General features: G+C 43.1%; 1 protein-coding gene across 1 annotated transcript in view; it reads left to right on the plus strand.

The window, feature by feature from the left end:
* PECR (peroxisomal trans-2-enoyl-CoA reductase) overlaps positions 1–16,577 on the plus strand; it is a 29,780-nt gene extending 13,203 nt beyond the window's left edge. Inside the window, exons 3-8 of the mRNA XM_038422565.2 lie at positions 8,200–8,365; positions 9,052–9,133; positions 12,037–12,133; positions 14,718–14,828; positions 15,510–15,621; positions 15,752–16,577. Of these exons, the coding sequence (XP_038278493.1) occupies positions 8,200–8,365; positions 9,052–9,133; positions 12,037–12,133; positions 14,718–14,828; positions 15,510–15,621; positions 15,752–15,840 (657 nt within the window). The 3' untranslated portion in view covers positions 15,841–16,577. The remainder of the gene's footprint in view (positions 1–8,199; positions 8,366–9,051; positions 9,134–12,036; positions 12,134–14,717; positions 14,829–15,509; positions 15,622–15,751) is intronic.
* The last annotated feature ends 379 nt before the right edge of the window (positions 16,578–16,956 follow it).

The following is a 16,956-nucleotide window of genomic DNA, read 5'->3' on the forward strand; positions in this document are numbered from 1 at the left end:
TTTCACCCTCAGCAAGTTCGCAGATAACACTAAGCTAAGGAGGGGAGGTAGATATGGTGCAGGGTAGGGATAGGGTCCAGAGTGACCTAGACAAATTGAAGGATTGGGCCTAAAGAAATCTGACGAGGTTCAACAAGGAAAATCGCAGTCCTGCACTTAGGACGGAAGAATCCCATGCAATGCTACAGGCTGGGGACCGACTGGCTAAATGGCAGTTCCGCAGAAACGGTTCTGGGGATTACAGTGGACAAGAAGCTGGATATGAGTCAACAGTGTGCCCTTGTTGCCAAGAAGGCTTACGGCATATTGGGCTGCATTAGTAGGAGCGTTGCCAGCAGATCGAGGGAAATGATTATTCTGCTGTATTTGGCACTGGTGAGGCCATATCTGGAGTATTGCGTCCAGTTTTGGGGCCCCCACTACAGAAAGGAGGTGGACAAATTGGAGAGAGCCCAGCGGAGGGCAATGAAAATGATTAGGGGGCTGGAGCACATGACTTATTAGAAGAGACTGAGGGAACTGGGCTTATTTAGTCTGCAGAAGAAAAGAGTGAGGGGGGGATTTGATAGCAGCCTTCAAGTACCTGAAGGGGGGTTCCAAAGAGGATGGAGCTAGGCTCATCTCACTGGTGGCAGATGACAGAACAAGAAGCAATGATCTCAAGTTGCAGTGGGGGAGGTCTAGTTGGATATTAGGAAACACTATTTCACTAGGAGAGTGGTGTAGCACTGGAATGGGTTACCTAGGGAGGTGGTGGAATCTCCATCCTGAGTGGTTAAGATTCGGCTTGACAAAGCCCTAGCTGGGATGACTTAGTTGGGGTTGGTCCTGCTTTGAGCAAGGAGTTGGACTAGATGACCTCCTGAGGTCTCCTCCAACCCATATCTTCTATGATTCTGTCAATTACTCACTGAGTTTCTTAATGTGTCTTAAGTTCACTAATATTCATATCTCCAAACATGCCTGTTAGGGGGCTTATTCCTTCACCCACTTACTTCCCTGGTCCTTCTCGCATGAACAGAGAGCAACAATACCCGAAGTCCAAAGGTGCAAACAATTCAATGTTTATTGGGGTGAACTTCCAGCAAGCATGATTCCAGTTTCCTTCCTTAGTGTCCCCCTTCCCAGCTCTGACACCACAGAGCCTTACACCTGTGTCCCTGTTCCCATTCCTGCCCTTAGCCAAACATGATTCCAATTTCCCTACCCCCATTCCCTGTTCCCATTTCCCCCAACACACACACCCACCCACTTCCTGATTGACTGCAGATTATATAGTAAAACTTGAGTTCTGCTTATCTATACCTTAACCAATCATTTTACTGAAATTTAACTAACCAGTCCTAACATATTGTAACATGATTATTTAACTTAATTTAATTTATTTAAATTAATTATACAGCAGACAGAAATAATCACAGAACCAGACAGAGATTATACAGACAAATAAATAATAGGGAAATGGGGACTACAGTGACAGAACAACACAGAAATGAGGATTTCACATCCCAGCTATTGATAAGTGAGTTCTTGCCAGACAGGATGCTATCAAACGAAGTTTCCTTTTACATCTTCTAGGCACTTCCCTTTCTCTGGAGGCGATAGGCATTATCAGGACAGGACTGTATTCCTAACAGCACAATAGCACCTGATTTCAGTGTGACTAGTTTGGGATGGGAGGAGGTGACCGGTCGCATCCCAGCTTATTGCTGCCCCTGCTGCTTAGCCAAAGATTTTAGCCTAAGCACAGGGCCTCAGACTGTCACAGTAAGAGAAGGACCTTACACTGGCAGACAGTTATTTTGATTCTTTCTCTTATACCTCTAACTAGCCAAGTGATAAGAATACACCTAAATTCTTAGTGTACAGGCCTTTACAGACAGGCCTGAATATCTATATGCTAACAATGCCTCTCTCTTTTGAAGTAGGTCACTTTATTATCCTCATATCAGAGATGAGGAAACTACGTGCAACAATGTGATGTGGTTAGTGCAAGGTCACAAAGCGATTCAGTGTCAGAGCACAGACTGGAACCCTGGTCTTCTAGTTCTTCTTTTTGACCTTTGTCAAAATTGACCCCTTAGGTCAGTGGTCCCCAAACTGTGGGGCATGCCCCACAAGGGGGACATGGAGGAACATTCAGGAGGGCGCATGGTGGGGCCAGGGTCAGCTCCCATATGAGATGGGGAGGGAGCACTACGCTTCCAGCCCTGCTCTGCCCGCAGACCAGCTCCTCCTCCAGGCCCAGCTCCGCTCTCACTCCCTCTCCAACTGCAGCTGCAGCTCCACTTAGCTCCCTGCTCTGCTCCCAGCCCAACTCTTCCCTCATTCCCTTTCTGCCCCCAGTCCCAGTTTCTGTCCCGGCTTGGCTTTGGAGGTGAGAGAGAGAGAGAGAGAGAGAGAGAGTGTGTGTGTGTGTGTGTGTGGACAGATTCCATTACTGGTAAAGGGGGCTGTGACTGAAAAAGTTTGAGCACCATTGCTTTAGGTGATTGAATAAACCAATGTATATCTCTACTTTTGCTTCTAGAGAGGAAGTTTCCATTAGCTGAACACTGAACATCTATACAGGGAGAATTTCAAATTCAGGATCAATACAGAACTCTTTCCTTATTTTCCTCCTTGTGAGTTGTAACTGGTTCTCCTGATAAATCTTTTCCTCTCACTGCACTGGCTGTGGTTACTGTAACCAGAAGAAACCCTGCAGTGATATCAAAATGTGCTTTCATTTGGTGAATGATTTAGAGGATAGCTGTAGTGTGAAAGTATGGAAGCTGCTGAGCTGGACTGGAGACAAAGACAGCAAAAGCTGGCACACAGAAAACAGGACTATTTTATTTATATTTTTTATTTTGCTGACAAAATGGTGAGGCAGTAGACACTAGAATGATCTGGTTTTTAGTTAAAATCCCCCAAAAGGTCTGTGTTGGAGAGTAAATAGCTTATCTGAAAATGTTCAGTTCCCTCCCTCCCCCCTTCTCTTTTATTACTTTCTTCCTCCACGGAAGACCTTGTGTTATGGATGGATATGGCTTTGTCTAGAATAAGTTATTTCCACTCCTTGAATCTGCCAGGGTAGATTGTAAGCAGGGCCCTCCACAGCTGCAGAATTGTGCTCTACAAGCTTTTTTTCTTTTTTTCTTTTTTTTTTTTTCAAATTAAGTTTCTAGTCCCCTTCATATAGCTCTGAAAAACATGATCAGAGGTCTTGTCTAAACACAAACGTTGCACTCTTTTTACTCTAAATTGGTTTTTAAACTGATTTAGCTATATGGGTGCAAAACCCTGTATAGACACTTATATCGGTTTATGACTGCAATACTGAGGTTTTGGCTTAAACTTAAAGAATTTAAACTAGATCAGCTTAAAATAGGCTTAGGTCAACTAAGTGTTAAACCACCCCTTGCACCAGTTTAACAGTATCAGTTAAAAAATTAGATTATTAGTTAAACTGGTAAGCTCTTAGTGTAACCAGTACAAATGCTTTCGTCCTTAATATGCAGTATTGTGTAAGCTCGAAAGCTTGTCTGTCACCAACAGGAGTTGGTCCAATAAAAGATATTACCTCATTCACCTTGTCCTTCTTCCTTAGTGACAGCCTGAAACAATAACTGAGAGGTGTGAAGTACCCCATTTTGCTCAATAGGGTGCTTACTCTGATGATATAAACATGACCATTGAAATGTCAAAAATAATAACTGTTTCACAATCTACTACTTTAGAAGAAATTTTTTTTTTTTGTTTTTGTTTTTGTTTTAAGTCTATCGGGCTATTCTAATCTGCCTCCTGTACTCCTCTGGGAAACAGAACTTAAACTCAAATTAGATAAAGTATTTTCATAGCTCCCATCCCTTTTGTATCTAGATAACGAGCTACTGGACTGATCAGGTGTATTTACTTAGAAGCTTTTAATTATGTATCTAAACTGCTGCAGGATTTCCAGTGTGTCATACCAAAGTGGAACACACAGGGCGTCAGTCACTAGGTATGTGGCAAGCACTTTCCTTTTTCTCCTAGCATTCTGCCCAGAAGGTACATCAAGTTGGCTTTCAATCACTAGTAAACTTTGATTTAATTCAGACTTCAGTCATTTCTTTGCTTATCTCCTTTCCTACAGCAAAGCTCATTCTCATTGCTGTTACAGCAGTTTCACCCACCTTATTAAAGCAATGTGACATGGTATCAGTCACACTGGTATTCCTATACGTCTGTTCTGGTAAATAATGGGGGAAGGCTGCTGTTTAGTACCTGAATTAAGCAGTGCCCCTCACTGTGATGTTTAGTAAGTTGTAGTTCATAACTAAAATGACTCTGACCTTTTTAATACTCTAATAATGCAGCTGTAAATATTCCATTAACTTACAATTTTAAGTCTTTATTTGGGGATATAAATTTTCAGTCATATAATACCTGTCATCCAAAGTATGTACAAGAGTCACTTCACCTGCTACTGAAATGCAGCTGCTTCTGAAGAGGAACATAGCTGCTGTTGAGCAGAATATGACAACGCTACACACAGTTCAGGACAAAAGGTGAAGATGCCCATCTCAAACTGAAACTTCCAGGGGGAATTTTAGGCAGGTAGTAAGCACCTACTTAAGTAAGGACGTTAAGCTCTAATCTTAAGTTTATTTTCATTGTCATGTTTCAGAGTAGCAGCCGTGTTAGTCTGTATTCGCAAAAAGAAAAGGAGTACTTGTGGCACCTTAGAGACTAACAAATTTATTTGAGCATAAGCTTTCGTGAGCTACAGCTCACTTCGTTGTCATGTTGTTTCACTGTTTTTATTCTGTTGACTAAAAAGCTCACCCAGTTGTACTGCTCACACTTTTCCCACCTCATCTTCACTGATAGGCCAGGAGACTGAACGGCAGTTGAAACAATCACGAATAATATGTTAACAATTCCTGTGAAGAACAGTAAGAGATGAGTTTCTTTGGGCAGAATGTCCACCTAGCACATAGAGTTTTAACTTTTTTTTTTTAATGTGGTGTAGATTGACTAGCAGCTTATCTAATCACCTTTTAGACTTTGTATTCATTTGTTTGAACTCTGTCAAGTTCAAGGTACTTTCCCTGTTCTCCCCAGCCCCCATGGCATAGTTACTGAGTTGATGCAGTACTAAGTTAGTAAGGCTCTATTTGTGAGATATAGGTCACACGCTGCCCTCTTGTTTCTGATGCTTCTGTATATTGCTAGCTCAATATATGAGAAGGATGCTGAATGATGTTCTTCCCCCTGTAGGATTGCACTGCTCTTGAATCTGCCTGGTCAGCAGGACATTCCCGTTACTCGTTCTTTTGTCCGTTTTCTGTGACCACAGATGCTAGATTAACTCTCTGCATCTTCTTCTTGGCTGGGGATAAACAGTGCTCAGAACCTTGTTATGACAGCTAATGCAGAACAGGGAAAATGAGTTATAGGAAAATATTGAGCACAATAATTGATCCAAGGGATAATTTGATGGGCAGCTGTTCAAATGGTCTCCAATTCCTTCTTTTTTAATAGAAAAATATGCAAATATTTGTCACTGGCTTTGGTGTATTTGCGGTTGCCAGTATAGTATAGAGCATTGTTGGGTCCATGCTACTGACAGTAATTCAAAAATGGTACTAGTCTGCCCAGAAACAGAGGAAGCATGGGAAGGAGAGAGCAGAATCGTGGGATTTTTTTTTTTTTTTTAAATTTAAACCCATGTCCCAGAATTCCACTGCCTTCTGCCTGGCGTTTGCTATGATCTGACAATCCACAGTGAGAAAAATCCCAAAATGCACATGGGTCAGCAATGAAGCAAAGAATCATGGAATACCCTCCCAGGCTGCCATGCGCTTAGTATGCACCAAACACCTGTCGTGTACAAAAACAGGCAAATTGAATGGGCACAGCCGTTCCATGGGCACGCTATTAGTTCGTCTTACATTATTAACAGATGTCAATTTACTGCGAACTAGCTCTCCTGTGTTGACAAGGCTTTAAGTATAAAAAGCTACGCTTTACAGATAAGGAAACTGAGGCAGAAAGGTTAAGTGATTATCCCAAGACTCTGAGAAGGTCAGTATCAGGTAGGATTAAATCTAAGAATTCTTGGCTCTCTGACAAGTGTAGGTCACCTCTTTTTCAACTGGGAACTGTGAGGGTTTCCTCCCTCCAGAATATGGTAGCAAATTGCAATAGATGGTCTGTTCTAAAACCCTCTTACAGTAATTGAATACACGTACTGTTGGAGTATTCTTATTACTTCGCCACTCTACCAATATAGGAGATAGGAACATATTTGTTTAGTCAAATATGCCTTTGGCAGTTGTTAAAGAGAACGCTAGGATTGTTTTGATTTTTTCCTACTCCTTCCTCTGTGATGTTGTTACTGTCAATCATATGACACTGTAGAAAAGAAAGATTACCACTGTTGCAACTACTGATGTATCACCACTGTTGCACAATTGAGATAAATCTTATATAAAGCATGCCTTGTAAAGTATTGATGGAAAAGTTATGGTCTGCTAAGTATTATTATCCTATTTAAATCTGTGTATCATGGTGTTCCTGGGTAACACCCATAAGGCAGATTTATTTCAAGACTGGCCCATTAACCAGAATCAACTCTTCCAGTGGGCCCCTCCTAAAGACAGTTCAGAGGGCACGGAGACAGAGGATGCCCTATGACTCAGCAATGGCGTATAAGGACCTGTGATCTAAAACTCTGTTTGAACCAGTAACTTTCCATGCACATAGGCTGAGGGTATATATGGAAACTGTGTCATCACCTCCTTGACTCTTTCCTGCTCCACATCTCTGGACTATGATTTCTAACAAAGGGGTGCTCTGAACAATGGGCTGAGGACCCCCCAATCTTTTGGGTGAACCAGAGAGACTAATTGCAAGAGCAGATTTAACATCACTACTATGATCCTTTTTCAGAGTAGCAGCCGTGTTAGTCTGTATTCGCAAAAAGAAAAAGGAGTACTTGTGGCACCTTAGAGACTAACAAATTTATTTGAGCATAAGCTTTCGTGTAGCTCAAACAGGCAGTGTGACACAGGAAGGTCGTCTGTGGTGAATGTAGTCAATATAGCCTCCTGTTTCACTTGAGAAAGCTGATTGTTGTTGATTGATGTATTACTGCCCTTAGCAAGCAGCAAGGGCCTTTAGACAATGAAGTGTGTGTGTGTGTGTGTGTGTGTGTGTGTGTAAAGATTACTCCCGCAGCTACTGAAGTGCAGAGCTTTCTGCAGATGGGATATAGTAGCCATTATAACCAGCAACACAGTATGGCCACTTTTAGAACAGCAAGTGAATTAAAAATATTGTATCCATTCAAAATAGCAGTGAATTTAAGTACTGGAAGGTATCAGTAATTACCTTTCAGAGTAGCAGCCGTGTTAGTCTGTATTCGCAAAAAGAAAAGGAGTACTTGTGGCACCTTAGAGACTAACAAATTTATTAGAGCATAAGCTTTCGTGAGCATCCGATGATGCATCCGATGAAGTGAGCTGTAGCTCACGAAAGCTTATGCTCTAATAAATTTGTTAGTCTCTAAGGTGCCACAACTACTCCTTTTCTTTTTGCGAGTAATTACCTTATGTGGAATTTGGCCAGGAGCCAATCTCAGGAAAAGTGCCATAGGAATTTTAGTAACTTTGAATTTGAATGCTTCATTTTTACATTTTATCAAAAAAACATAACCTCCAATTGCACAGCTTTCCCTTTATTTCAATACTGACACTTCCAGCACCTGGGTTATTTTTGGGAGATGTCACATCCAAATACTGACTCTGCCCAGTCCTCCGTTAACTGAAGCTGTCAAGTTGAGCTCTCTCAGCCTGAGTATAGTTGCAAGGTTGTTGCCTAGAAGAACTCATGCAGGGGTTCTCAAACTAGGGGTCAGGAGGTTGTGAGGTTATTACATGGGGGGTCGCGAGCTGTCAGCCTCCTCCCCAAATCCTGCTTTGCCTCCAGCATTTATAATAGTGTTAAATATATAAAAATGTGTTTTTAGATTATAAGAGGGGTCGCACTCAGAGGCTTGTTATGTGAAAGGGGTCACCAGTACAGAAGTTTGAGAACCACTGAACTTGTGGAAGGCCAGTAAGTGCATTGGCACATTCTTTTTGTAGATGGAGAGCACACACGGCTAAAATGGGATAGACAGACTAACCAATTGACCTCTCATAGATTTTTTTTTTTAATTACTTTTATTAGGTGGAAGCGTTGGTGAAATCCACCCTGGATCTGCATGGCAGGATCGATTTTTTGGTGAACAATGGAGGGGGCCAGTTCCCCAGTCCTGCTGAAGCCATCAGTTCAAAGGGCTGGAATGCTGTCATTGAAACAAATCTGACTGGGACCTTCTACTGCTGCAAGGCAGGTGAGGACTGGATGTGGCAAGAAATACCAGTAGGCAAATAACTTTAAAAGGCTGCCTGTTGTTCTCCCACCCGCTCTCTGCACACAGTTGCATCACATTGGATGCCTGTTTCATTAATCTCATCCTAAACTAAATATATATCTTCTATGTTTGTTATGAAAAGAGCGGAAGGATGGTTTTGTGGCTAAAGCCAGGCCTGGGAGTCAAAAAGTCTATTTCTGGTTTTGCCACAGACTTGCGTGGCCTTAGGCAAGTCACTTAACCTCTTTAACGCTTGATTTCCCTATCTGTCAAATAGAATTAATACTTCTTTCACAGCAGGGATGGGAGGCTAAATGTAAAGCTTGCGCCCTGTGATCCTTGGATAGAAAACTGCATGTTATTAATTATGAATGTAAAGTAGTTTAGTGGGAATCAAAATCCTAAATCTTCCACCAGAAGTTCTCAAAGCTCTTTGCAAACACTAATGAATTGCTCTTGACATCATATACATGTTCCCATTTTCAATATGTGGGGACTGTGATTTAGGGACGCAAGGTGATTTGTGCAAAGCCCCACGGGAAGTCTGTGGCAGAGCTGGGATTAGACCCAGGAGTCTTTAGCGCACACAAGTGGGAGTCATCATTAGGAAAAATCATTTGAAAAGAGGCAGATGCTGAGTAGGTTATTTTCCTCCCCTTGTATAGTGTACAATGCTTGGATGCGGGAGCACGGAGGAGCCATTGTCAACATTGTAGCTGACATGTGGAAGGGGTTTCCTGGCATGTCGTAAGATTATTTACCTTTCCTATCCTTTTTGACCTAGCAGTATTAACCACTTTCAGCTGAGCAACCCCAGCAGGGCCTCGTTTTTGAAGAGGGGCTATTCTTACAGAAAATATTCATGCACTAGGCAGCAACACGGCTTGGAAGAGTGGTTACTGCTCTGCCTTGACGCACTGTTTCCACATGTCTTTCTGTATGTATTTGCTGTATGTGCAGGGATCTGTCATGAGTTTAGAGCAGCAATAGATTGAATCTGTGTTCCACACGTGCTGGACTATACAAAACCAGGGGCTTGTCTACATTGTGCACGGGTGTGAACTGCAGAGCACGCTAGGAAGGGCTGCACGCTAACTACCCTACCCTACCCTATTCGTGGATGCTGCTGGCACGAATTAGTAGTGTTGTTTGAAAGAGGACTGCGTTACTGGGACTAGGTACAGTAGAACCTCATTTATCCGACCCTCCATTATCCAGCTCTCCGCATTAACGGAACAACCAGCACATGCATCCAGAAGCAGGCCATCTCTCCTATGGCTGCTAGATGGCGCAGCAGGCTCGCACGTTCCCATTTTCCAGATTATCTGGATTTTTGATTATCCGGTCTGGTCCCAGCCCCAGTTAGATCAAATAAACGGGGTGCTGCTGTACCAGTTAATTCTCACCAACAGCATTCACCTGGGGCAGTTAGCATGCAACACTTCGGTGCGCTCTGCAGTTCACACCCCCATAGTCTGTACTGCAGCACAGCGTAGGCGTAGCCTGTAAGTGAAGCCTCTGTTAAAGTTGTGATGTGGGTGAGAGCGGCCTGTGAGTTCTGTGTATGCAACTTCTGCACTGGTCGTACTCTGCAGAGAGTGTTACTGTCCTCTTCTACTGTGGATTTACTAGTTTATCTGTTCTCTAGTTGTAGCATGATCTTGGGTCTTGGGGGGGTGGGTTGTTGGTTGGGAAGGAGTGTCTCACAGGGGGCCCTGCGTGTGAAGTGGGGATACCCCCATAGGCCCAGTGTGGGGTTGGTACACCCCGTCACACAATCATCGGGACTCCCTGTTGGATCATGCAGTTTCGATGAGGGGGGGATGCAGGGCCCAGCAAACACTCTGTTTCTGCCTCCCAAGCCTCCTGGCTGGGGCAAACAATAGCAGTTGGGGGGCTCTAATCCTCTTGGCAGGGCAGAGCAAACAGTCAGTCTGCAACCCCTGGGCAGGACAGAACAAAGCAAATAGTCTAGTCCTGAAGCCTCCTGGCTGGGGCAGGCAATAACAGTTATGGGGCTCTGACACTGGGCAAGACAGAGCAGTCAGTCTATGGCTTTAGCCCCCGGTAGCCACACTTAGTGGCAAGTGTGGGGTGGGAGGGAGAGGAAGAGGAGAACCAGGGCCCACCCCACTCCACCGGTTTCTGCCCCAGGGTTATGCAGCTGGGAAATTCCTGGTTAAAGGTTCAGGCATCGGCTTCTAATACATTCCCAGGGTTACTTCCTACTGCAAGGCTCATCTCAGGAATCTCCTGGGCTGGCAGCAGCTCAGCGTCCCAGTCAGTCTCCATGGTTGGCTGGTCGTCCGCAGCGTAGTCCGGGTCCAGGGTTCCCACTGCTTGGAGAGTTGCTGGTGCCTCTGCAGGGGCTTGCAGTACACATCCTTCCTCGTCTTCAGCCAGTCGGGACGGAGCAGGGCTACCTCCTTTTATCCGTCCCTTCCACCTGGAGCATGCGCAGAAGGGGTGAGGGGGTGTGGCATCCTGGACCCACAGTGATTGGTCCTGTCCCGGTGGCTCAGTGCAGGGTTGGTACACCCCATCACAGAGTATCCCTAGCATGTTCTGACCTTGTCCTGCAGGTAGCCTCACTCAGCCTCCCCCAACCCCCACCATGCGGATATCTGTTTTGGAGTGACTTTCTCATGTACAGCATCAGGGGTTTATTTGCTGAAAGCTGTGGAGTGGACAGGACCAGGAATTTTACTTCCCCTAATCCTGAGTGGGAATACCGGAGTAAGGTTGATCGGTACAGGCTGACTCCTTTGTGTGTTCACTGTTGTGCCTTCTCTCTTGAGCAGGAGATCGTGTGCATCTACTTTCAGCAGTTTTCCTTCTCTTGTTGCATTTTTGGCAGCAACAGGTGCCAAGGATCTGCAGAGGGGAGCATGAACAGTAGGTAGAAGTCACACACACAGAGCTCATAGGTAGCTCCCAACCATAACGCAACTCCAGCAGAGCCTCTTGTCATAGACAAACCAACATAACGCACTTGCTATACTTTTGTTAGTATTTTCGTCACTTACTATCTAAGAGCTGGAATCTGTCTGGTTCTAGTCAGTGTAAAGATAACTTAGAGATCCATAAGGTGGTGCAGACACTTCAGTTTGCTCTGGAATTGACCGATGTGTGAGCTCTCACTGAGAATATACCAATACCATGTTTGGAAAATAAACCCAGAGCTGGAGAGCCTGAGCCCCATCTCATTTACTGTAAAACTAAGATAGAAAGAGGTTTCATCAGGTCACTCTAAGGGGCAGTGTCTGACTTGTTAATCATGTTTTGTGCTTCTATACAGTCACATGACTATTGGTAAATTAACTTCTGGGTTTCACTTGATTTACCTGGCCAGCTGTGTAATTATTTTGTTCACTGGGGTTCCCTCGTAGTATTATCTCACACACCCATCTTATGACCTGTAGTCTTTCAGCAAAGCTTCCTCTTGACTCTTTGCTGTTCCTTAGGAGAACAAGCTTGTTGGAGTTTGCTTAGTAAGCTGGAAGATGCAATTGTCTGATTGGCCCAGCCATAAACTTTGTAGTTACTGTTTTATGTTACTTACATTTTTCTTACATTCCTCAATGGGGTGGTGAGAGAGAGCACAGTGTTATCTGTTGAAATGGATTCTTTCCTTTCTTTTTCTGTGATAGACATACTGGAGCAGCAAGAGCTGCAGTGGATAACCTAACCAAGAGTTTAGCCATAGAGTGGGCCCACAGTGGAGTGAGAATCAACTCTGTAGCCCCTGTAAGTAACAACACACAAAATGATCAGACTTATCAATGATATAGTCCCAGGTTTAAGATTTTTCACAGCCAACTGGAGTGGGGGGTAGAAATGCAGAATTTATGGACCTTATATGGCTAAATCCCCATGTCTGCTTTGAACGCTTAATTTCATTTAGCACCACCACTCTAAAGTGTTCTTAACATCATCAAGGCCCTCTGAGTCTGTTTGCACTGACTGGATGGTCTGTCTGTCAGGAACATGGGGTCAGTAAAATCACTTCCACTTCTGTATTTACATTAGCACTTCCCCTATTTTTCTTCTTTAGGGGAAAGATACTTGGGAGTGGGGGAGAAATGTCTTTCAAAAGCACATTATGAAAACATATACAATGCTCAGTATTTAAATGGGGGGTACACGAGTGTGTGATTCAGGAGGTGTGCTATGTAGAAAGGACAGTTATGTGGTGATGGTGCAGGGACTGGGAGTTGAGAAATGGCCTCTGTCCCCAGCTCTGACACAGAATCTCTCTCTCTCTAGGATGTCAAACAAGTTCTTAATCTCTTTTGCCATAATTTCCTCATTTGTAAAATGGGGTTATTTGGGGGCAAAAATGGATGTTTGGAGTGTGCAGAAGAATTCACTATAGAAGAGTGTGTGGTGGTGGTTATTCATGATTCATATCAATGAAACACATCATAGACGGGAATCCAATGTACAGGCTAGCTAGAACATGCTTGCCAGATCACTGGGAATTAATTGTGTATTGAGTAATTGGTTTAAATAATGTTAAGGAAAGACTAACTATCTATTTCAAATGCAGGCTGCTGTGAATTAAGAGACATGGCAGCCCAAGCTTTGAATGTTGATATTGCTTCAGTTCTAGTTGTTGTAAGTTGCATCCTAAACCAGAGTCTGTTTCCGCAAATTTGATTTTTTTTTTTGGTGAGAGAGATGTGGGAGGAGCAGAATTTTCCCCAGTACTTTCCTATTCAAAATCCATGTTGCATTCTCCCTTCCAGAAGTCAGAGTTGGGAAACAGGCCAGCAAGGGGACCCTTCTTCTGCCTTTATGGGATGGTGTGCGTCCAGTTAAGCTTCCTATCTAGAAACAAGCAGTATTGTTGGTGTTGGGATGGGCTGTTTAATTGGATGCACACCGTGCAGCTCCATTCAGGTAGAGAAACTCAAGCTTCCTCAGAAGTTTCTGCATTTGGGTAAAGGCTGAATTCTGGCTCCTGTGAAGCTTAATTGATCATATATTTGCAATGAGAACTACTGAATGACTGTTAAACATTAAGATTTTTGCCTAGGTTTATTAAGTCTTGGGGAAATAAATTAACATAGCTTGTGTGTAATGAGACATAATGTGTGTGTCTGGCTTTTTAAAAAGACTTAATAGTTATCCATTTAATCATATCGATTATACATTATTGCATATGCCAAATAGCATCTTAGATAAGTAAACATATATTTTTTAATTCACACAGTGCTTGCATTTTAATACGTCATGTACCCAGTGCACAATACTGTAATTGTCAGCTGTATCAAATTATGTATTAACATTAGAGGACAGTTATTTACTGGCTAGCCGGTAATGGTTTCATTACTGTGTCAATTATGAAAATCCATATTGTAGTCAGGAGACACACAGATATGCACAACTATCCTGTATGGATGCACCACTTTTGCAGTAACCCCAAAGAACTTTTCACTGCAGGATCTGGGCGAGGCACCAAGGAAACATGTATGAGGGAAGCAAAGTATGTTTCTAAAGGAAATAACTTGCTTGTGCATTAAACGCTATTCCCCTAATTCCCAAAAAGCTGTGGTCCACATTCCTGTAAAACTCCTATCACCTTAATAGTTAGACTATGGATTAATGACATGGAAAATTTTGGTTGGAATTCAGAACATTTCTCCTGTTTAAAAAACCAACAGTCTTGAAACATGCAGATTATGCACATAGCTGGTCATGTGACCCTGTGTTCCAGTTGCTGTTACTTTCATCTTCCCTCCTCCATCCCTTCTATCTGCTACAACCTTCTTAATCTAGAGTGGAAAGTCTTCAGGGCAGGGACAGTCTCTTTCTCCACATCAATACAGAACCTAAAACATGGGGCCCTGAATCTGCCTGGGACTCTGGGTGGTACCAGAACATACGTAGTAAAGCCAGTGTAGGGGTCTGTAAGACAAGAAGAAACCTTTGGCTGTCCTATTTGGATTATTTTGCTCTCCTTCAATAAAAGCAAATCTTAAATATTTGTAATTCCAAAAAAAAATCTTTTGGGTTCAGATTTTATACCCAATGTTTGGTGCTGTTGAGATGAGGAATTCATTGCAAATTTGCGAAAACTAGGATTTTGAATGGAAAGACCAGCATAACAGTAACTAATGACTAGAATGACACTGTTTAATAATGAAGATGCTAATAACTACCTGCATTATAACTAAAGTGTCTCATTATTCTGTCCAAGTCCAGTTTAAAAAAACTTACAGCAAAGTGCTGTTTAGATGGTAAAAATGTGTCAGGGTTTTAAACTTTTCAGAATTTAAATTTATGCAACAATACTTTGATCTCATTGTGCTTCTTGTTTTCAATATAGGGAGTAATATTTTCAGAAACCGCTGTTGCAAACTATAAAGAACTTGGTGAAGAAATGTTTAAAAACTACATACAAAAGATTCCAGCCAAGAGACTGGGAATTCCTGAGGAGGTAATGCGTTTCAGAACATGTTCCTGATTCTACCTGTACCTCTGTTCTGACACCATTATAGTATATGGAGGACAATAAAAGGTTAATATTGAGGTGGTGAGGGTGTTAGAAAAGAGAGAGTTTGGAGAAAGGTACAGTAGTGTGCAAAGAATTGCTTGAAGACTTAAAAAGAATCATCCCATTAGGAGATTTATCCAAACATACTCTGAGAATTTAAAATATATTGTAAATACTTGTTCCTAGTCAAATAAGTTCTCAACTTAGTTACAAAGGAAGCTGATTAAATGAGAAAAGTATTGAATGGTAATGTCAGAAAGTAAAAGCATAAGGGATTAAGCCATCTTCCAGTCAACTGTCTGATCAGTAAGAACACTCTTTTCTTTGATGAAATAATGAAACCTCTTTAAATCTTTTTCTGGCCTTGGTATGGAAGGTAGAGAGTTATGGTCTGCTGCTCAATTTAAAAGCTTTGTTGTATTAAGCTATATTACTTAAGTGGCAGCCATGGCTGTTGTTGGGAACTTGGCTTACAGTTGCTGATGACCCATATCCCCAGGCATCTGCACAAAATGAGTATGTCTCAGCAGGTGTCTCACACCTAAATCAGCCATTACATACTTTGTAACAGACACAAATCCCCAGAAATTTGTGAGAGTAAATGGCATAATTCTTCATTGTTAGGTCTCCCCTACAGTGTGTTTCCTGCTCTCTCCTGCTGCATCCTTTATAACTGGGGAAACTGTGAAGGTGGATGCTGGTCAAAGCTTATATTCCTCCACTTGGGAAATACCAGGTAAAAATGGGTTCGTGGAATAGTGTCTTCCCGTGATGAAACTTGGAAGGGTGGTGACTGGGTGTGGGAGGATAGAGTAGAGGGCTAGTTTTGCAAATGAACTGATTGTTTTTGGTATCACTTCTCGCAGATCATAATAGGTGGCCTTCAGCACCAGAAGGAGACAATTCCAAAGCGCTCAGAAAGATGCTTTCTGGCAAGACTGCATCAAAGCTGTGAAGAAATGAGACTCCACCCAATCCCAGTGGAAATGCTGACAACCTAACACTTACCTTTGCTTTATAATTCTAAGTGAATTTGGGTTTCCTGTTCATGATGCAAACACAGTGGGGTGCCTTGATCTTCATATATTTGTAAGCTAGCCCATGAAATCCTTCTATAGTGAATATTCTCCTCTGAAAACTCCCCCTGCCTTAGAAGTTTTGGGACCGATCGATTCGTTATTACATCAGCATTCAACAGCTTCAACATGAAAGCAGCAATGAGGAATCCCCAGTAGATGTGGTCAAAATTTTGCTCTAAATCTAGTGAATAAAAAGCCAGGAGAGGCAGGCACTCTCCATCTTAGGCAGGATATTAGCATAGGCAATATCAAAGTGATTGAAAGAGAAATGTCCATAGCTTGTAATGAGTGGGAAATGACAGCTGAAGCCCTTATCCTGGATGATTTTAGAAAGAATGGAGTTTGAATCTCTGGGGAATGTTAGTTTCTGCACAGAACTAGCATTCTGGGCTGTGTCAGTAACCTTTGAGTCATCTGCTGGTTATATAGCACTTCTGCTACTCAGCTCATAGCCTGGGCTGCCCAAGAACAATTATAATGGCTAATTAAAGTGCGCACACAGCTGAACTGCACTGGGAATGAGGCAATGCTATCTGTGACCATCACCTCATGATAATAGTCAATACTTCTGTATCTTCAAAATCAATAAAACATACTAAGTTGGTGACGTTGAGCATGCTGACTGCAAACCTAATTCAACAAAACCACCTCGCAGAGCGGCACTGGTTAATACCATTGATTTATGCTTCACATGTTTCTGTGTATGCAGGGCCGTCCTTACCCATACGCAAGGCGCGCAGTTGTTGCAATTTTCTGGCGCCCTGCGTAGCTGCATGCTGCTCCAGCCCCTGCCCCCGCTCCCCCAGCCCCGCTCCCACTCCCCTGAAGATTGCAGCCAGGCCCGATCCTGCACTTGCCGGGCGGTAAGTGGAGCGACCTGGCCCCATCCTGTGCCGCTCCCCTGGCTCCCAACAGCGCTGACAGCGAGTGCTGGGGGGTGGTTCTCCCCTCCCCCAAGCCTGGGAGCCAGGGGAGCAAAGCAGGCTGAGGCT

This window comes from Dermochelys coriacea, chromosome 11 (genome assembly GCF_009764565.3).
Source record: "Dermochelys coriacea isolate rDerCor1 chromosome 11, rDerCor1.pri.v4, whole genome shotgun sequence".
Lineage (NCBI taxonomy): Eukaryota > Metazoa > Chordata > Testudines > Dermochelyidae > Dermochelys > Dermochelys coriacea.